The sequence below is a fragment of the Ixodes scapularis genome, unplaced genomic scaffold (genome assembly GCF_016920785.2).
Source record: "Ixodes scapularis isolate PalLabHiFi unplaced genomic scaffold, ASM1692078v2 PGA_scaffold10__122_contigs__length_95168666, whole genome shotgun sequence".
NCBI classification, from domain to species: domain Eukaryota; kingdom Metazoa; phylum Arthropoda; class Arachnida; order Ixodida; family Ixodidae; genus Ixodes; species Ixodes scapularis.
The window spans coordinates 93,622,706-93,642,967 of NW_024609836.1; the positions used below are offsets into that span (position 1 = coordinate 93,622,706).

The following is a 20,262-nucleotide window of genomic DNA, read 5'->3' on the forward strand; positions in this document are numbered from 1 at the left end:
CACAATAAAGTTTCCACCGTAAAAAAAGGCAAAGGCAGCTCTGGCGTCAAATTCTAACGATTATAACACTCTTAAATGTAAACGCTGTTCAGACATTTTTCTGCAATTAGCAGTAAATGAAAAGAGACACATAATTAATTTCTTCCTGAAATAATAAGGTTATGATACTTTTGATGAACTGGTTTAATCAAAGTTTCATGCGCGTCGTCGGCGTCGTCTGCTCAAATGGCGCATAACCTGCTGCGCATGCGCGTTGAGCAATGTCTCGTATTGCCGCGAAAGAAGCAAACCGAAAAGTCGCATTTGGATCATAGATTACAGCTGTCATGGCGGCGCAGTACACATGTTTGTCGTGCCAGGTGATTTTCGCCAATGCGCAGCTTCAGAGGAGCCACTACAAATGCGACTGGCACCGGTATAACCTGAAAAGGAAAGTAGCCGCCCTTCCTCCGGTGACGGCCGAAGAGTTCCAGCGGCGGGTCCTCGCGCTATCCGCCAGCGAAACGACCCCGGATTGCAGCTACTGCCAGGAGTGCGGCAAGCAGTTCGCCACCCGAAAGTCCTACGAGAACCACGCCAAGTCCAAGAAGCACCAGGAAGCGGTGCTCAAGTTCCACGCGCGTGAACACGGCCCCGAAGCGGTCAAGAGTCCTCCACTTTCGACAGACGGCAAGATCAACGGTGACGAAGGCAGCGATGACGACGGTGACGACAGCGACTGGGAAAGCGTGGACGAGGAGCAAGACCGTATCCCGCCGAACTGCTGCCTCTTCTGCGACCATCAAAGCACGAATTGCGAGAGCAACGTAGAACACATGACAACCGCTCACTCGTTCTTCATCCCGGACGCCGAGTACCTAGTGGATCTGGAAGGTCTGCTCACGTACTTGGGCTACAAGGTCGGCGTGGGCAAAGCCTGCCTTTGGTGCCGTCACCAGCGCAGCTACGGCACTCTCCGCGCCGTACAGCAGCACATGGCCGACCGGGGACACTGCAAGATGGACCAGGATGGCATCGACGGCCTCATGGAGTACGCTGACTTCTACGACTACTCGCCCAGCTACCCGGACCCTTCAACGGACCCCGACGAAGAAGTGGACGTGCCAGTGCTGGAAGGTGACGGTTGGCAGCTGGTCTTGCCTTCGGGCGCCGTAGTGGGACATCGTTCGCTGGCCAGGTACTACAGGCAGAATCTTCCTGCTGAGGCAGCCTCCAGGAACAGAGATTCTGCCAAAAAGCTGTTGTCGCACTACCGGGCCCTGGGATGGACAGGGTGCACATCGAGGGAAGATGCAAGCCGCAAGGCCAAGGACATACGCTACATGCGTGCCCTCCAGGCCAAGCAAGCCGTCCAGCTGTCGGTCAAAGCCAACAAGTTCCAGAAGCACTTCAGGCAGCAAGTGATGTTCTAGGAGCCCTACCTCCGCCGGAACAAGAGACACTATAGCCAAGAGGGGTCCATATGGGGCTGGGATGCCCGTTGTGTGCTACATTTAAATAAAACAAATTCTTATTGGTTGTGTTGATGCAAGTCTGGTGGCCCTTTCTCTTTCAGTTGTGTGCTGCATGATGGAACAGCTAAACACTGCACAGGAAATTACTTCTGGTCTTGCGATGCTACTGATGCTCTATCATGGTGGAATTTCCAAGAGTGTCTTGTTTTACTTCACAACATATGGCCCATACCTCTCTCAGCATCTCCTTCTAGACCTTGAAAACATTCCTTCAAGTGTACTTTACAATTTGCCATGGATAACATTATTCTTGAAAGTATGAAGGTATACAGGACTTACCTGATTGTAGTTTACTTGATGCTTTCGAATAGTTTTCTTTTGTGTGTGTGTGTGTGTGTATGTGATTTTCTGAGATGGTATTGTATAAAGCGTGTTTAAATCCCCCCCCCCCCCTTTTTTTTTTTAATTGGAGGTTTGCCAATGCTGAGCTTTTGGAAGAAATGCAGAAGTGTTAGCACGCACGCGTGTGGATGTAGCCAACCAAGGAATTGGGGGCGGATTTAGAGAAGGGGTCCGGATGTCCTGAACCCCCCTCTTGATTTATGCGTGTGTAAAATTTAGGGCGTAAAACGAGGGAGAGGTTGGGGGGGGGGGGGGGGGGGTTCCTAAACATGTGATACGCTGACCCCCACCTCAGGAAATTCCTGCATCCGCCCCTGCCAAGGATAAGAAATTATTCGGTGACTGATAATTCAATAATTTGCTTTGAATTTAATTGTTTTAATGCGTAAAATAAACTGAATTTAAGAAGAACGCACAAATGAAACTGAGCCGAGAAGTCCTCCAGCCAAAAGAACCTAGAAACGAAACTTAGACGTATCCCAATGAGGTTGACGTATCCGGACACCTGATGCACAAGTCGTCCCGAGCCAAATCCAGATCCGAAGCATCGCTGGCATCGCCATGATTCTTTTTGAAAGTGGGGTCGTGCGGTTCCGAGTCTTGCGGGAAAAGTTAATTATTTGAAGGTTTTGAGGAAGCTTTGTTTTACGCCATGGAAGCGCACCAGGAACAACTTCTGTGAGGACGACAGAGCACATTTCGCAGTATCGGCTCCTCCGAGCCACCACGTCAAAGGGTTGCAGCCGTGTCTTGAAGGGTTCCGTGCATCATCAGGACCACGGAGCATTCCTGCGCTTGTTGATTTGATGTGTGATTACAACGGCTTTCCCTGTTCCCAAGAAGACATGAAGCGCGTGCGCGTGAAGCTGTGCGCGTGCACGACGGGGGACGCGGTCAAGCTGTCTCCCAAGCACGCCGAATGGGCCGACAACAACGTCGTCGCGTTGACGAGCTGGGAGAACGTTCGCCTGTCTTCACCGGGGCTCTTGGTGCCCTGCGAACTGATCGAAGGCTGTGACGAAGCGTGCGCTCGGTCTGTCGGGGCCGGTGCTGTACTACTGCACGTGCACGAGCAGTTTGCGCGTCGCTACTGTCTGTCCGAGCCTCTGGCTCTTGTTTCACCGCTGAGCTGGCCCCGGCTAGACCGCCTTTCAGTACTGGCTACCGACGGACAGCGCTACGAGGAACTGAGGGACGGGCAAGCCCTGCGAGCCATGGCCGAGGAGCGGAGACTGTGCCGCGTCGGCGACTGTCTGCAGCGAGATCTGGTCGTGGTGGACTGTCAGCCGACGCGCCAGGGGGTGCTCGTCCCGGAGACTCAGGTGGACCGCAATCCTCTGAAACCCTCCAACAAACGAATGATCTTTTAGCGCAACAGAGCCGTAACATGGTGTCGAGACACCAAACATTTAGTTCTCGCCGTTGAGTCGCGTCTTTGCCGAACAGATAAGCGGCTAAACCGAAACCAGAGGAACAGCGCGGAGCAGCGTGACGTCAGACTCCGGAAGTTGCGTCGCTGGTTTTACTTTCCGGTGTTCCGGTAATCGGAAGAAAAAAAAAAAAAAAAATATATATATATATATTTTTTTTATTCTGTTATTTTTGTTTCTGAGTATGTGCCTCTCCCAACTTAATAATTCTAAAATATTTCAAATTATCTATCGTCATCCTGCAACTGCGAAAAAAATGACTGGAAAGCCCCAGCAGCCCGTGTGAGTTTTGAACAAACAGAATGTTGAGTTCCTGTTGTAACTGCACCATAGTGGGCATAGTCCAAGAATCGAGACAACGCACACAGCCTACTTCTATCGCACTCTCGTCCCAACTTCGCAAGGCATTTATTATCAGTAACAAGAAAACAAGATACGCTCCGGATTAGAATGTTCGATTGGTCCTTCTGTGTGAACTCTAGGTGCACACGTTCGAACACCCTATTAGACAGCGGCCAAGGTTGAAGAGGCACACTAGGGGGTGGGGGGGGGGGGGGGGGGGCGTTGTTCTGCGTTGCAAGTTCGCACCAGGTTCTCAATTGGCAGCATCTAGTCCACTCCACCAGATGTGCTGTCTTGCAAGCATCTTCATTTTAGATGCTCCTGGCTGTCCTTTGTGCAGAAGACGTATGATCACCTCGTGCAGAACTTTTGGAATAACCACTTGCGTCCCCTATACCGAGCAGTCCTGGTCAGTAGGCAACGCATCTCTTCTCTGAAAGAAGGGAATTAAGTGTGGATCGTCTACTTTCTTAGGCCATCCTCGTTTCGCAAATTTTATTGTCCGAAGCGGTAGTGGGTCCTTCTTAGTTTGTTGCTGCAGTGTCCACCTGGTGACAGGAACATACTCGAGCGGTGAAAAGTAGTTCACTTTCACTAGACGTCGTCCTCTAGGCGTTGTCCTTGAGGTCGTCCTCTAGGCGTCGTTCTCGACGTCCTTCAGGTCATCGTAGAAGTCGTCCTAGACGTCGTTCTCTATGTCGTCCTTAAGGTTGTCTTAGAGGTTGTCCTAGAAGTCATCATAGACGTTGTCCGGGAGCTCGTCCTAGATGCCGTCCTTGATGCCATCCTAGAGGTTGCCCTAGATGCCATATTGGCATCGATCTCTAGGACATTCTCCTCGATGTTGTCCTATACGTCAACCTAAACTTTAATACATGTAGAAACATTACTCGAAAACATTTCACCCGCGGGACTATAATGCTTTCACTTTCCTTCACTTAAGCAGTTGTAAATATCCTCCTGTAATTTTTATCAGTAACAAGAAAACAAGATATGCTCTGGCCTTCTAGTGGGAGGCGGTTCATGCCGAGTCACTAAAGTCCCGAATATTTTTTCTTGGATGTTCAGGCCCTGTGTGTCGTGTTGACTGTAGAAATCTATAGCCTGTTGCAGATTAAAGGGGCACTGACACATCAAAATCATATATTTTTTTTTGTTTATTGTTTGAAACCAGATTGAAAACGATGCCTGGACATTACCCTCAAAATTCGAAACTTGGGAATTCAGTATTTGTGAAGTAAAAAAACAATTTCCAAATGCCGAATTTGAAGTTCTTGCCCAATCCGCGCCAGTGGAGTGACGTCAAATTTTGAGGGCTCCTGAGAGTTGAGTTTCTTTCGCGTCCCACTCCAAAACTCGTCTCCGCAGCCCGAAGCGAGGAGAGAAGGGCGCCGGCGTCGTGGGAACTACCGTACTGGGAAACCGGTTTCCTGCGCGAGTGCCGTCCTGCCTATCGCTTCGAGCAGACGACGGTGGCCCGGCGGTGTCACAACCGAAACTACGATACACAGACACCAAACCCAGCTGTTTTGACCGTTTGACGGTTTCCTTTTCGAAGTCTGAGAGGTCGTTGGGCACTTATAAAAGGCCCTTTCGTCCGATTCCCCGACTCACCGATCACCCTCTGCTACATGCGTCGAGTGCCGCTGTGTTTTCCAAGGGAGGATAAAAATCCAGAAGGCGACATCACAACCGACTCCGATTTTCGATATTTCAAAAAGAAGGGCCGTAGTGCATTCGCAATTGCATTAAAAAGCATGTTTTACGATCGCCATTATTTAATGTTATAGAAATGTCAGCTATAAAGCTTCTAAATTTCATGATTTTTGACGTCACCAATCAAAAGAAGCAAGGAGGCGAAGAGCGGGAGAGGAGAACAGCAAAAACAAAAAGAGGTGTGCGCGTGTGGAAAATTTTTTTTTGCGATGTGGTATTTTTTTGTGTGTCTACGACTACAACGTGCATCGTTTTAGACAATAAAAAAAAAAGACCTTTGGGTGTCGGTGCCCCTTTAAGAAAAGTAGGACAAGCTGCTCCTACAAAGCCCTTCCCTCTTTCTGCTTTAGCAGAATTAATACTGGAGTGGAGAAAACCACCAATCATGGCAAGAAAAGAGCTTTGTGGGAGGGCCTTGTCCTGTTTTTCGTAATCTGCTACAGCCATGCACTAATACCTTGTCATAGGTCGTTCAATGCGTCTCGGAGTAGTAAGGAAAGGTACTTCCTGCTGCTACTGCTAACGCTGATTTTGAGCACAGTCATTACAGTATTTTCCGGAATGAGATGATATTTGTGTGACTGCTTGCCACGTGTCGCCTGATTGGCCTTGTGTGGATAACAGGTGCTGGTGGTGCACAGGCCCTTGGAGGGCCAATCGCAAGACCTGGGAGCCATGCTGGGGCTGGTGCGCTACGCGGGCCACCTGGTGCTGCCATCCCTGGGCCGGAGGCGGGCCGGCAGCCAATCGCCGGTGGGAGAACACTCCGGGCGTGACTGGCTCCGGCAGGCTTTGTTTGCGCCACTCGCAGGTGCCAGCGTAGGCTCCATAGACACGTTGGCAGAAAGGCAGGGTCTTAGCGTCTCCTGCACCTCAAGCGCGCAGCCGAAGCCTGGCACGAAACTTGTGCTGGAGGCCGAGTGTTGACGCCCTGCCGTTTTCACTCTGTCAGCGACTGTACTGCAGAATTGATGCAATGCAGAGCGGAAGTTTGTCTACTTCTTGCACAGAGGTTGCCATGCTGCCAGAACGCTGAGCCGTTATTGGCTGATTGAGAAAAATAGTGGATAGAGCACAAGGCATCTAGCATTGAGGTCTACCAACTATCCTTTCAATCAAAGACAATCGGAGCTTGGCATCGTGCTGACGTCACTGCAACTCCTGCGGAAGAAGCAGACGACTTGCTCTCCTCATTGGCGATAGTTACGATTTGAAGATGCAATCCCTGAGCTTTAGGCAATGTCAGGAAACTCGATTGACGGCGTTTTGCTCCATTGCAAATTATTTTTATTTTCCTGGAGGATGGAAAAGCATTTCCCAGGATTTCAGATGAAGCTTCAAATAATGTGGCAGTAATGATTTAAAGCAGCAAGGTGGCTGAAGTGTTGTCCCTTTGAAGCGTAGGTCATGTATAGTGGCTCTAGGTGTTGGGGCGTCACTGAGTCGGGGTTGGTTTCAGACGTCGGTGTCACTTGGAGTTCATGTGGCGTCCTGGCTGCCCTTCCTGGGAGAGGAGGGCCCGGACCCCCTCAACTCGGTCTTCCTGTCCAGGGCTACCCTGGCGACCCTGGGGCTGGCCCCTGGAGCGTGGGCGTGGGCACGGCTGCAGGGGGCACCCTCTTCTAGGTGGGCACCGCCTTCACTCGCGCAACACTAGGGGTGTCGGCCAGGCCACCTGGCCACCCGTAACCACTGGGAACCTTGCTGGGACACCCGTTTGCGTGGCTCTGGCCCAAAATCTCAACCCCGTCTCCCAGTGGGCTCGGTGTTGGGGTGACGCTGACCAGGTTTGACCGAAGAAAAATTGGCGACTCCCTCGCGGGGAAAAAGAGGCGAGGGTGATGTTTTTGGCTTTTTTGCCCGATCCCCCATAGGTCATCCTGGTCATATCCCACACTGTCTGGTGATAGTTACAAAATTGCAGAGGGGAAGCAAGTTGGCTTGGGAAGGCGAAGGGAAGAATCATACTTTTGGTTTTTAATATCTAGGCTAGGTGGCACAAGCTGCTGCCCGTTATAAAGGCTACAGCCATTAGCATCAATCCATCCATGCCCCGCGTCTGTTCCAAAATGCAAAGGGCTTAGTCCTGCTCTTCTTGAAAGGGCAACAGATGTACCTAGAGCTCTAGGTTTTGCCAGAGAAGATGAAAGGGGCGATTTTTATTTACAGAAAAAAAACCTGCAGCGCCGAAAAACTTCGGCATTATAGCAGGTACAGCCCATGGATTAATACGCTCAATAAAATAAAAACAGAACACTTGAATATACAACCTGGGCCGTCAATAAAGAAAATACATAAACATTGAACATAAACAAAATTAAAAATCCAGACCATTTCCTGAGAGCAATAGTCCCACGTCGTCACGAATAAAAAAAGACTTTGGTAACAGGTTCCACTGAGCGTTTGCTCGTGGAAAAAATGAAAACTTCTTATAATCTGTTCTACAAGAAATTTCCCTTATTTTTCTGGTATGATCCACACGATTTGAAATGTAGTTAGGTAATTTTATGTAGTTGCTTTTATCAATACCAGTCATATCATTAAAAATTGCAAGCAAGAACCTCAATCAAAAATCTTTGCGCCTTGACAATAAAGTTTCCCAACCAAGTACATTTTTAGTTTGTTACGCTATTGTTCCTACTATAATTTCCTGTTATGAATCTCGCCGCACGGTTTTGAAGTTTTTCTAACTTATCTGTAAGGTACTTTTGATCAGGATCCCACAAAACACATGCGTATTCCAGTGTAGGTCTCACCAAACAGCAATAGGCAGTCTCTTAGTTTCTGTGGAGCACTGCGTAAATTTCGAATAAGAAAATTTAAAGTGCGGCTGGCTTTCTTAGCAGTTTCAGTGGAGTATAGTAGAGTAGAGGCAAGAAAGAGGGGGTTAGATTCCTGTTGGATATTGTCTAGGGAAAATTGAACGAAGGGCAACTAGCTAGCACAGTGGGGGTGGGGTGGGGTGGGCATGCAGGACAGAGGAAAATTGGGACTCCCTCCCGCGTGGCTCTGACCCAAAATCTTAATGCTGTCCCTCAGTGGGTTTAGTGTTAAAGGGACACCAAAGTGGATTTTAAGATTGTCTTTTTATGGTGCAAACTCAATTTACGCACCCTAAGCATCCTATCAAATCTGAAATTACAATCCCGCGTGGCCTTTTTTGTCCTTAAAAACGCGACCAAACACTCCAACACGTCCCTTTTTCTAAATTCCTTAAAAAAAAAGCCTGTCGCATTGTTTGATTGCGCTTTTAAAGGCGAGAAAGACCACGCTTGATGGTAATTTTAGGTTTTATAGGATGCTTAGGGTGCATAGATATAGTTTGCAACATGAAAAGACAATCTCAAAATTCACTTTAGTGCCCCTTTCAGGTGATGCTGACAGGGAGGATTGACCAGAGGAAGATTGGTGACTCCCTGGGAGGAGGAGGTGAGGGAGGTGTGATGCCTTTAGTTTTTTCGCCCAATTTCCCAAAGGTCTTCCTGGCAATCACCCTTGTGGCCCTGGTGATAATTACAGAAATGCACATTGACTTGGAAGGGTGGAAATTATGCTTTTAAGTTTTTAGGCTAGGGCAGAAACCCATAATAAAAAGTACAGCCACTAATATGTACCCATCCATCCTTAGGATATGGACTTTCAAATTCTCTAAAGTGTAAAACAAACTATTTTAATTAAAAATTAAAAGCAGCGCAAAGGCACGGACAAGAACCTTCTCGTTCTTGTCTGTGTCTTTACGCTGTTTTTAATTTTTAATCATGAAATACCAACTAGCCCACACTGCTCCGTTAATCAACTTTACTTTAAATTACTTTAAAAAAATTTAAATCGTTTGCATAGAAGTTGAGGAGCACTGTTCACAAACTGAACTTCGTTGAGTTTCACCAGAAGCTCAAAGGTTCGCCGATCCAGTCAAACCTCCAGGTCCTACAAAAGTTCTCTACATCCTTATAGTCACTGACAAAGTGAGAACGCCCAACCTGCAGCATGTTGGAAGGCTCCATGCCTTCCACCATGCTTTGGCTGCCGGCACTTGCTCGTGGTGCACGAGACTGAAGTGTTGTTGAACGTAGGAAGCTCGCGCTGGAGCGGGACAACTGAAGCTCCTCCCTGCCGTTCTCACCTTGCGAGTGACTATAATAGTAGGTGCCGACATCGAGGTCATCCGCATTTATTTGCCGCAGAGTCGGAAGCATCTGTTCGTCTAGCAGTGACGGCGAGTTGTGCCGTACAAACGATAGGGCGCCACTCGAGAGGGCGGCTCGGTAGCGTTGGCAGGAGGCGGGCAGTGACTCTGAGCTGCGTGGAGAAGTTGTGTCCAGCTCCCCGACAGCCACCTCGGGCGTCGGCCGACCCTTCACCGGCGGAGGTGGCGCTGCTCACTCCCCAGCTGTGGTTCCACCTACAGGAGCAGCCGAGCGTCCTCGTCTGCCCCAGCGCGCTCCTCTCCCTCGTGAGTGGAACGCTCCCGAGAGCGCTTTGTGCCTGTGCCACTGGTTTGTGTCGGAATCGAGAGTGACCAGACATACCTACATGGCTGTACATCTCTCGCAGCCAACGTTACTAAAAAACTCGGTTGGGAAACTCACTGTCGGAATGCGGTTCTCTCGCATCCACCAAAACCCAGCCACCGTCACCCAGATTCGATTACAGTGTCGCCACTTGGCAGTCAGTTCGTTCCGTTAGTTTGTTGATTAGTTGGCGGTACATTATCTGTCTTGAGACAAGGGGATGAGCAAAAGTTCACTTTGCAGGCACAAGTAAGATTTTTGGTTTTTTGTTTGGTGCACTTTATAGATTGGACAGCTTGCAAGAAATCCGCGGGACGGCGTGACTCTTTCATCTTTTCCGTTCCAGTTTATATAGTTCCCGAAGCGGCCGCCGCGGCAGAGACGGCGGCGCTACGATCTTGTCGAGCTTGGCACTCGGGTATGGTTGGGAGCCAGTTCTCCGAGGAGGCAGTCGTCTATGGTAGCTTCCCAACTGATTTCCTTTAGTAACGTTGGTTGTAGTGAAAGAAAAGAATGCCAGAAGGATAGGAAACACCACTTCAGCGAAGTTGTTGCAACGTCAAATCGGCAAGACGGAGAACTTGCGAAGGAATCTTTTAGAAACATTGTGGTGGCAGCCAGTGTTTCACTGATGGACTTACAAACTAAGTTTTTTCCTGAAGAAGCTATAAAGGCTCGCCTTTGTGTTTGAGGTTGACAAAATATGTTGTATCAGCTTGCGAGTGACTACGACGAGATAATGCCCTGGCGCCATCTATCGGGTGGCCCAGGAACACTTTTTTTTAGCGATTATCAGCTTTTCAGCGCATTCTTCGAACGCGCAGACCTGTCCCGGGCCGGGAGAGTCCCTGCCACCACCGTACGCCACTGAGTTCCACCTTGCCATGGTGCACAGCCCGGGCTACAGCGTGCAGCTTCACTGCGCGGCACTGTTGCAGCAGCACTTCGCACAACCCAGGTGAGGATCGGTTTCTTTCAAAGGTGGAGACAGGAATGGCTGAGCTGCTAGGAAAGGATGTTTTGCCGCAGCAAGGAAATTGCCACTCCGTTGTCACTCGAGAAAGGGAGTTTGCTCGGGGCTAAGAGATTGTTGTTGTTGCGTCGCCTGGAAGGAGATGTCTACCTGAAATGTAGATGGCCTTGCCAGCATTATTTGGGCAGGACACGTCATTTCCATCCAAAGGAGCAACTGGATCTCGAGCCCTGTCTGGTTAAGAACCGTGAACCCTGAACAACATCCTGAACCTTAAAGAATGCAACTTTACAAAAACTAAAAATGTATTCTATCGCAATTTCTGGGAGGATAGCTGCCCATGTAAGGTCAACAGTCCTGTCGTGTAGTCCTTCATTTTGTTTCTGCTTGCTAAAAGAAAAAAAAAAACAGTTGCTGCGGTCTTGCTTTGAGGAAAGACATAGACAAGGTCCCCTTTTGAGGTTATGAGGTCATTGCTAGCGAGTGTCCGAAGCTTTAAGAACAACTCGAATTGATGCCGTTGTGTTTCTGAGTGTGCGTTGCTTTGTCGTCAGGTACCTGTGCAAGGGCGACATTGTCAGCATTGGCTTGCGGGGTAAGTAGTGGCGTAAGGATAGATCAAAGCAGCGAATGCACAAACGGTGTTCACCACTCCCTCAGGTGTCGCTGCTCAGACGGAATCTGCCGAAGACGCACCACAAGAAAGGTGAGAATGATCACTTCCTTCTTTGAGATGCTCAGTCAGCGTTTGCCTTGCCGCATCCCGCTTGCAGGTAACAAGTACAGGGAAAGTACCATTAGAGCATCTTATTCTGACAGCCCCCCCCCAAAAAAAAGAAAGAAAAGAGTGTGTTGTGTGTGTGCTACTGAATTGTCCCAAGGAATAAATGCAATTGCCAGTATGGAAAGACTGTTTCTTCTAACCAGGGTGTCGAACCGGAACCGAACCGAACCGAAAACCGGAACCGAACCGGTATTTTTTCGGTACTGAACCCGAACCGTTATATTGTTATCGCGATGAACCCGAACCAGAACTGAACCGGAAAAAAAATAATGGTTACCGGCTCATGTCAAAACGGTTCGGCCACGCGCTGTTGACAATGAATGTGCTATCAATGCCATTTGTTTTTTAAGTGCCGTCAACTGACGCACACCTCGCTTGCATATTTTTCTTCTTCACTCAGTCTTAGGAATATAAACGCTGCATCCATGAATCTTGACAAACGCTGCATCCATGAATCTTGACATAGGAACCAGTATTGCGCTCGTCGCGGCTTGCACGGAAGAAAAAGAATGAAAAGACCGTGCAAAAAAAAAAAAAAAAAATCGCGTCACGGGATTTTATTTTTCTACAATCTCGTAAACCCTAAATGCTGCTGTGTGCTCATTTCATAACACGTTTCTAGAACGCGCGAGTTCTTGAAGCTTGCTTCCATCGGAATGAGAAAAGAAAAGGCTGTGGAGTTTGATAATAATGCAACCGGTTTCGTATAGGCACTCAGAAGCTAACATATTTGTGAGACAGCGAACTCTTCTATCTTAATATTTATCCTATTACGTCCTTGTGGCGTTGCGTTTGGTGAAGTGTTTTTTTTATATTCCGTATCTTGTTTAATGAAAACTTCTTTAAAGGTCTAATTTGAGTTACCGAAGGCTAGTTCAAATAAAGAAAGCTGTATTTTCTCCCCACTGTTCCTTCAATTGCTTACACGCCGAGGTGGCGGGATAGTTAGCGAGTTCTACTTGTAAGTGGGTTTGTAAGGAAATCGCGGATTTTACAGCTACTGCGTCGGACCCAATTAGATGAAGTCCGAATGCGTAAACGTCGGTGAGGTAACCTTTGAGTGCACATAAAGAAACCATTCCTGGTAGAAATCCCTGAACCTTACACTACGATGTATCCCGTTTCGTATGTGCTGATTTCAGATGTTTTATTTGTAATTTATTTTGATGTTGCAATTTGTCATTTATAATTTCCGAACCGGTTCGCGAACCGGTTCAGCGCCCCGAACCGGTTCGCGAACTGGTTCGCGGATCGAATTAATCGAACCGGAACTGAACCGGAACAAAATAAATTTACCTGAACCTGAACCGTAACCGAACCCGTATTTTTTTCGGTTCGACACACTGCTTCTAACGATGCTACAAGATGTTCCTTTGTTTTTGCCTTTTGGTTGCACTACAGTTTTTTTGGTATATTTTCTAAAAACACCGTGAACGTGCGGGAACGCCAGAAGATGAAGCGTTTGGTTTTTGTTTTTAGAATACCTTTTCTTTGTTAATTAATAATGGCTGATGGGCACAAACCACCAGCAAATGGTTGCAGTAGTGGAACGGCTCTTTTTTTGCTCTTTCTTTTGGCCAGTCTGTCTCTGTCCAGCTTATTCAGAGAGATTAATTGAAATTCCGCATCCATACTAAATCCATGCATCTCTGCGAAGCGAAACTCGGACCTGTTTCGGCACATTTATGAGGAATCCGCTTCCTGCGGCCCCCTCTGCCCTCTCCTACTCCTCTTCCTCCCAGGAGTGCCGTGGCGTTCTTCCGAGTGACCCAGATGCGAGGTCCTTCAGACGCCCCGGGGTTCTTGTGCCACCGTGACCACAGTCGCCTGTACCAGGTCGGCAACTCCCTCATCATGCCGCTCCTGGCCAACTAGAGGTTAAATATAGCAGGACAATCCCCTCCCGCAAAACACTCTGCTAGCTATGTTGGCGGGTTCCTCCTCTCCAGTGTTTGCTTTGTTAAAGTAGAAGGAGTTTAAGGGTTTGGGGGAGGAGCTTGTTTCGCTATTCTTAACCTGCAACGAACTATAGGTAGCGCACTGCCTGCACAGCCGGTCCCACAACAGCGTCTCTATAACCGCAGTCCCCAGTGGCACCTCGGATTTTTTGTCTGCTGATGGGACACGAAACCAGCCATCAGATTGATGGCCATTAGCAATTCCTAAACGAATGTCGGGCTGTTTGCTCTCCAAACTTGATCATAAGTGAATCCAGAAAAAAAATATAAGAAAGGTTTTATATCGACATTTGCTGCATCTCTGACCCAACAGGGCCAGCCTCTTAAATGCAGCGTCGTCGTCCAATCAGAAATTACACTGAATGGGTGCGTTCAGGGTTGTCCCCACACTGGGCAGCAGTGGTTTTTGCCACCCACAAGTCTGGCTGACCGCCTTAGTCTGTGTCCAGTCCACCTCTATTTTTTGTCTCCACTGGACAGCATGATGCTGAATTTGAGAATGCACGATTCCCCAGATTGTTGTGTTTGGCAGATATGCGTGCCACTACACGACGGAACTAACCTCTGCTGCGTGGCAAAGAAAGTGCCGAGAACACCAAGAATTGCGGTACTTGCCCCCTCCTCCTCCTTCGCAATACCCTAGAAATTGTCAGATGTTTACATCTAAAAAATTTCTGGGGAGAACTCCGGGTATGTTTTGAGCGGAAGCTGATATGAGGGGTGAATTCGGTACAATGGGAACTTGCAGGCCGGCACCACGCGCAGCTACGTGCCGTCGACGATGGAGGCGTACGCCGGCCGGGGCCCTCCGCACCCGGTGTGGGACTGCCCCCTGCCCCCGCACCTGGGACCCTGCGTGGAGCGACTGCAGTCCCTGCTCATGCCCTTTTTGCTACGCCCGTGAGAATCCACTTTTACCTAAGTCGTGGCTAAGATGCAGTCGTGTCTCTTCAATATGGATATCTTTGCTCCGCCAAAAAATTGTCCATAATGTGTCATTCGTGATAATGAGACAAAAAAGCACGTGTTCACCCAGTTCGTTCCCCAAAATTTTGTCTTTTTAGCGACGCATTGATATTAACGGGATCGATATTCAGGAAACACAATTGTACAGTTTCGGTCCCAGTGGGTTTGTTGCACCAACTTAGTGGGGCTGTGCCATCGAGTTTGTTCACCTTTTCTTGCAGAAGGCTAGGGGCTTCTGTTTATTATGTTGCTTCGAGAAAGCAACTTAATAAACGGGGTGAACACTTCCTTTGTTTACCTTTTCTGCAAAAGGCCCCTTTTAGAATGCAGCCTTTAGGCACCTGTTTCCGTGTTGAGCGGCGTCGGCATAATTGTGCATTGCATTGTGGGACGTTTTCCGTAATGAGGTCACACGTGACGTCACAAGGGTAAAATTTTCTCACTACGTTCGGCGGGAAAATTTTCGCATGATGACATCACGTGTGACGTCACGAGGGTAAAAGTTTTCTACTAAATATGGTGAGAAAATGTTTTGCTAAATTGAGCGGGAAATGTTTCCACTAAATTTAGCAGGACGTTTCCCATAATGACGTGGCACATGACGTCACACGTGAAATTGGCGTGACGTCAAATGTGCGTTATATGTCAATTTAGCGGAAAAATTTCCCCTCTAAATTTAGCAGGAATTTTTCCCGCTAAGTTTGGCGGGAAATTTAGCTAAAATTTTCCACTAATTAGACGGAGAGGAGGATGGGAAAGGGAGGAGGGGCATGCCCTCCCTTCTGTACCCTCCCCTCCTCCTCTTCAAGAGCTGCGCTCCAATTCGGCATTACAGACAATTGTAAATGTCTTTCATTTTTTATTACGTTGCTTCAAGAATGCTGTGAAGACATTGTACTTCGCCTAGGGTTGTGCAGATATTTAAATTTTCTAATAGTAGTTTCGAGTGATACACTTCAATATCGTTTCGAGATGAACTGCGATGTTCATTCTTTTTAAAGTTAATCGCGGTGGGTTAGATCCGTTGAGTGCGCTTCTCACTGAGCACCTGTGCAGTGCGGGGAAGAAATACCCATGGAGCTTGCAGGCTTCGCAAATATTGCTTCCCCTCACTGCACATGTGCTCGGTGTGTAGCACACTCAACGGATCTAGGGTTTGTTAGGCATCGATGTCTTGACAACCCACATTTATCTTTCGTGCTTGTGTTGTTTTTTTGTAAAATTATAAATAGAGAAAAGAATATTTGCATTTAGCTAGCAGATTTATAAATTCCCTAGATTAGGGTAACTATGACAAATTAGTCATCCATGTGTCAGTTATAATGCAGTTATCTGAAAATCAACTGAGCTTAGAAGTGGACAAAGTGGAAGGTAATAAACAACCTGCACGAGTTCAGCTGAAGTTTAGTTTAAGCATGGTGCCAATAGTGAAAGGCTTGGAGAAATTATCCTCTATTCTATTCAAAAATAGTATTCGACCAAAACCACTACTATTCACTTTGAATTTGCTTCAAACTAAAAATCCACCATTCACACATGCTTAGCTTGTAGCGTCCACTGTGGCTGGATGTAATTTGAAATGAAGTATAGTGTATGTGTCATTGTGAACAAAGTTTGTTGGCCTCTGCACTATACAGTAGATTCAATAATTCAAACTCCAAGAAGCCACGAATTTTTCTTGAATTATCAGAAGTTTGAGTTATCAGAAAGTAATCTAAACATGATGCAAGATAAAATTATGATTTGCCATATATAAGAGGCTACACATACAAAGCAGATATTTGATGATTTCCTCTACATAGGCCTACTGATCATAAGCAGGTATGCCACACAAGAAACTTTTGTGAAATGTATGACATAAGTTTACTTATCCCTCAAAAATATTTCTTATCATGGACTTTTAGACAGCACATGACAACTCAAAACAAAACTTAGTTTGTTCATCAGGCCAAGAAGTTGCCTAACATGAACTATCAAGCAAGGGACACGTGAGCGATGAGAACGGGCACCGCGTGGCAGTTTTCATAACAACTTGCGTGGATGCTTTGACGTGGACCTATGCCAAGCCGCCACGTCACAGCGTCCGCTCAAGTCGCTATGGAAATTTCCGCATGGTGCCCGTTTTCGTTGCTTGTGCCCTGTTTGACCCCCGTTGAGCGCGCTTCTCAGCGAGCACCGATGCACTGCGGGGAAGCAACACCCGCAGAAGCAAGCTCCGCGGTTGCCTCTCTGCAGTGCACCGGTGCTGGGAAAGAAGTGCACTCAACGGGGCCGCAAGAACAAAAAGTACACGAAAACGGCATTCAAATTAAGCAGCTTATGAATACATTAAAAACATAGTGGGACAATCGAAATTTTGAAATTGGTTTGAATGAACCAGAAGTATGAAATATCCAAGTTTGAATTATCGCGAGCCTACTGTGTAGCAATGCCAAGAAGGGGAGGGGTTCCTAAACTGTCACTCATTTACATTCCTCGAAATTGGAAAGTTCAAAAGCGTCTGGTCCGGGGAGTGTGTTACACAAACGTCACCGAACTTTGCTCTCGGAATTGTGTCGAGTATGTATATATTTGTGCATGACATCTGTTCGTGGCTGGAGGTTTCAGTTGACAATGCCCTTGTACCGTTCTCTGCATCAGGTCCCTACGGAGGCGGGTTGCCCCCTGCCTGCTGCTCAGCGGAGCTCCTGGCTCTGGAAAGTCCACCACTGTGGCAGCATTGTGCCGCTGCTTGGGCATGCACCTCTACCAGGCAAGTCGCTGAGACTCCGGATCTTGCAGTCTTCCCTTTGGTTGGACCCTTGAACTAGACGGCACCTCAGCCTGCACGAGCACTTTGCATACCCAGCTTAGAGATTTTTATGTGAACCACATGGGCAACTTAAGAAAACTTATTTACTGTTCCTTTCAAAGGCTTACGTATACCGTCTCGTGACATATCGCAGAAAACGTTCACATTAATTGCGTAGAATGGGGTATCACCGTCTGTGATATCTGGTAGCAGTTCAGACTGGACTGAAACGTTATCCGCTCTGCAGGTCAATTGTCAGGATTTGATCGGGGACACGGCAGCTTCCACGGAGGCCCGGATCAAGGCTTCCCTGCAAAAAGGTGACGCTTGGCAGGGGGGTGTTGCCCGAGTGCTGGTGCAAGCCAGGTGTCTTCCATTTCAGCCAGCTACTACACCCCGTGCATGATGCACCTTGTGAACATTCAGCTGCTCGGACAGGGGAAGGAGCTGGGATCTGGAGGAGGTGAGCCAATCACGAGCACCTGTTGATGAAACATTGCTTGGAGATGCGCAGTGAAAATCGCTTAAAATAAATTCTTAGTGCACTACCGTAAAGTCCCGAAAGAACACTCCACTTACAATGAAAAGATAAATGATGAACGGGTAGACCGCATATAACGTATGTCGCGGGAGTCGCGAAAATCCGCACTATAAGCGGTACCTCGTTATAACCAAAACATCAATTTTTTAGGCCAAAATACATGCCATGAGACAACCTACCTTTGTAAAAGAATTTATTTTATGTTAGATGAAAAATAAAGCTTAGTTTGAGAAAAGTCTTTATTTCACCAGACTAGTACACATCTCTCTCAAGTGTGTCACACATTTTGAAAGAAATAAGCGGCTTTTGCCTGGCGCAGCCTTTTAACGGCGTCGCGGGTTGCGGACGGACGTTGCGAGCGTTCAGGATTGCTAACCCTAATCACTTTTCTCCGGAGATGAAAACGCGTGAAAATTCGCATCCTTCCTATGGTACGCGCCAGAAAAATACCTTGAACTTGAGCACAGGCATGAAATGCTCCAAATAAGAAATCCGGGCGATGTTCGAAAACACAAATGCTTAGAAAGCACCACTTTAGCCGAAGTAAACAAACATGACGACACGGGCGTTTCTGCCGTCTTGAGAGCGCCGCCACATCGCCGCACGAGTAGGTGGATCTTCCCTTCTAGTACGTGCTGGGTTATCATAGCGACACACAACGAAAATTCACTGTCAAGGATAGCGTTTTTACGCGGAACGATGAGATGAACGCCACAACCGACGCCATGTTTGCGGACAGAAGCCGCCGGCCCGCGATTGGCATGCAACGCGCGCGAACACTTCTCGACCTGCGATTGGTCTGTCGTTTCGGTTGTTTGTTTCCAACGCAGCGGAGGGACGCACGCACATGAACGACACGTGCGTGCGTCCTTCCGTCGCTATGGCAAATGAAGCCTCTCTCTTCTCTTCTCCGAGCAACCTCCTTGCCCCGCGAGTGCCGTTTGCGGCTCGCGCCGTTATCTAGTGCCGCACAGGGAAGCGTGCTCGCCGCTCCGGTCGTCGGCGCGGTCGGCGGGCTGTGCCAGAAACCGCACTATAACCGGTATTTCCCTTCGCGCGCCTGCATTTTAAGCGGTATGTAATTACATGGAGTTCTATGGGAGGCGAACCGGTGGTTTAAAAAAACCGCGTTATACCCGGTCCTGCACTATAAGCGGTTACGTTGTAAGTGGTCTATACTATAGGGTGGTCGACCTTTGAAGATGCAACAGCAATATTTTATGAAAGATTGGTGATAAGCATGGAAAGGGGGCCACCTTAAGCTATGTGAAACAGGAACTGAAACTGCAGATCACTGACACGGAAATTTACATTCCACGGTGCGATAAGTATGCGGGAATTCGCTAAGAACTCCCCTGTCGCAGGAACAGATATTGCAAACTCGAGTGACGCAAAAACCGATATCGCGCGCGCACATCGTGGACAAAGGCGCGGGAACCTGTTTGAACTTTTATGTCATGGGAACAGATACTGCAGATGGCGGACGTAGCAGATTTGCGTTTTCCGTGCAATAACACGGGAAACCGCCACAAACCGGCGCATCATGGGAACCAGTGTCAATGTGCAAAAATATGGACAAAAATAAACCACAAAAACGTGGGAACGGGTTACGAACTTGCATGTCAGGGGAACGGATACCGCACGTTGCAGACACAGCAGATTCGCGTGTCACGGTGCGATAAACATGAGGGAACCCGTGGCGAATATGCTTGTCACAAGTACCGATACTGCAGATCGTGAAGCTCGGTCCAACGGAAATGTGATTCTTGTCGGGCATCACATGATAAATATCTGGCGTGAATCGGGGGCATGCAATGTTTAGGATTACATTATTCAGCCCATAAAACGGGATGGCAAGTCTCTCGGGGGCAGGCATTCACACGGGACTTTACGGTATCTGGAACGAGTGCATCGGTAGCCTGTCGTGTGTTGTTGCAGAGTAAACTGTGTGGACGCTGTTTTATGTGATACGCCACGAATGAGAGATGAAGGTAATTTTGGGGCGCATACCATTGAGATGCATGCTAAAAGTTTTGAGCCGGGGTGGAAATCCGGTCTCTGGTGTTTGTGTTTTCAGAGTATGTATGCTTGCTGAGGGCAGAGCCCAAAGGCAGCCAGGTTTACAACCAATTGGTGCCGCCAGTGCGCGAGCCATGCGTCAGATTTTTGGCTTGGCCCAAATCAGAGCACGGTCATGGTGGAAAATTGAGGAATGTTTTTGTTTTAATACAGAATGCATTTTAACGGAACCGAAGTTGGTACTTGCGTTGTGTTACTGTAGCTGTCGTGGTCGCCATATTCATACCGAGCGGGGTGCCACTATGTGTCACATGGTCGGTGCCTTTATGTTCATGTGGCTGGTGCCACCAGGTTTGCCCTTTTCGGAGGTGCGTT

The 20,262-nt window shown here is 48.0% G+C and overlaps 2 protein-coding genes across 3 annotated transcripts in view; both read left to right on the forward strand.

Moving 5' to 3' along the window:
* Positions 1-258: 258 nt before the first annotated feature.
* Positions 259-1,526, forward strand: LOC8042917 (zinc finger protein 622). Its single transcript, XM_002415877.5, has one exon. It carries the CDS (start codon positions 327-329, stop codon positions 1,410-1,412), a length of 1,086 nt encoding a protein of 361 aa, XP_002415922.3. The 5' UTR covers positions 259-326; the 3' UTR covers positions 1,413-1,526.
* Positions 1,527-2,405: 879 nt separating this feature from the next.
* LOC8042916 (peroxisome assembly factor 2) overlaps positions 2,406-20,262 on the forward strand; it is a 35,047-nt gene continuing 17,190 nt past the window's right edge. The window contains exons 1-12 of one of the 2 annotated variants that reach the window (XM_029979215.4): positions 2,406-3,178; positions 5,969-6,097; positions 6,804-6,970; positions 9,623-9,797; positions 10,680-10,813; positions 11,383-11,423; positions 11,489-11,534; positions 13,355-13,448; positions 14,319-14,470; positions 17,177-17,288; positions 17,575-17,647; positions 17,710-17,790. In XM_029979215.4, the coding sequence (XP_029835075.2) occupies positions 2,663-3,178; positions 5,969-6,097; positions 6,804-6,970; positions 9,623-9,797; positions 10,680-10,813; positions 11,383-11,423; positions 11,489-11,534; positions 13,355-13,448; positions 14,319-14,470; positions 17,177-17,288; positions 17,575-17,647; positions 17,710-17,790 (1,720 nt within the window). In that variant the 5' untranslated portion in view covers positions 2,406-2,662. Of the gene's footprint in view, positions 3,179-5,968; positions 6,098-6,803; positions 6,971-8,757; positions 8,774-9,622; positions 9,798-10,679; positions 10,814-11,382; positions 11,424-11,488; positions 11,535-13,354; positions 13,449-14,318; positions 14,471-17,176; positions 17,289-17,574; positions 17,648-17,709; positions 17,791-20,262 lie in introns of those variants that run through there. The other variant, XM_040504321.2, reaches the window with a different exon arrangement.

Coding starts and splice junctions, on each gene's coding strand:
- LOC8042917 (XM_002415877.5), top strand. CDS start 327: ATGGCGGCGCAGTACACATGTTTGTCGTGCCAGGTGATTTTCGCCAAT.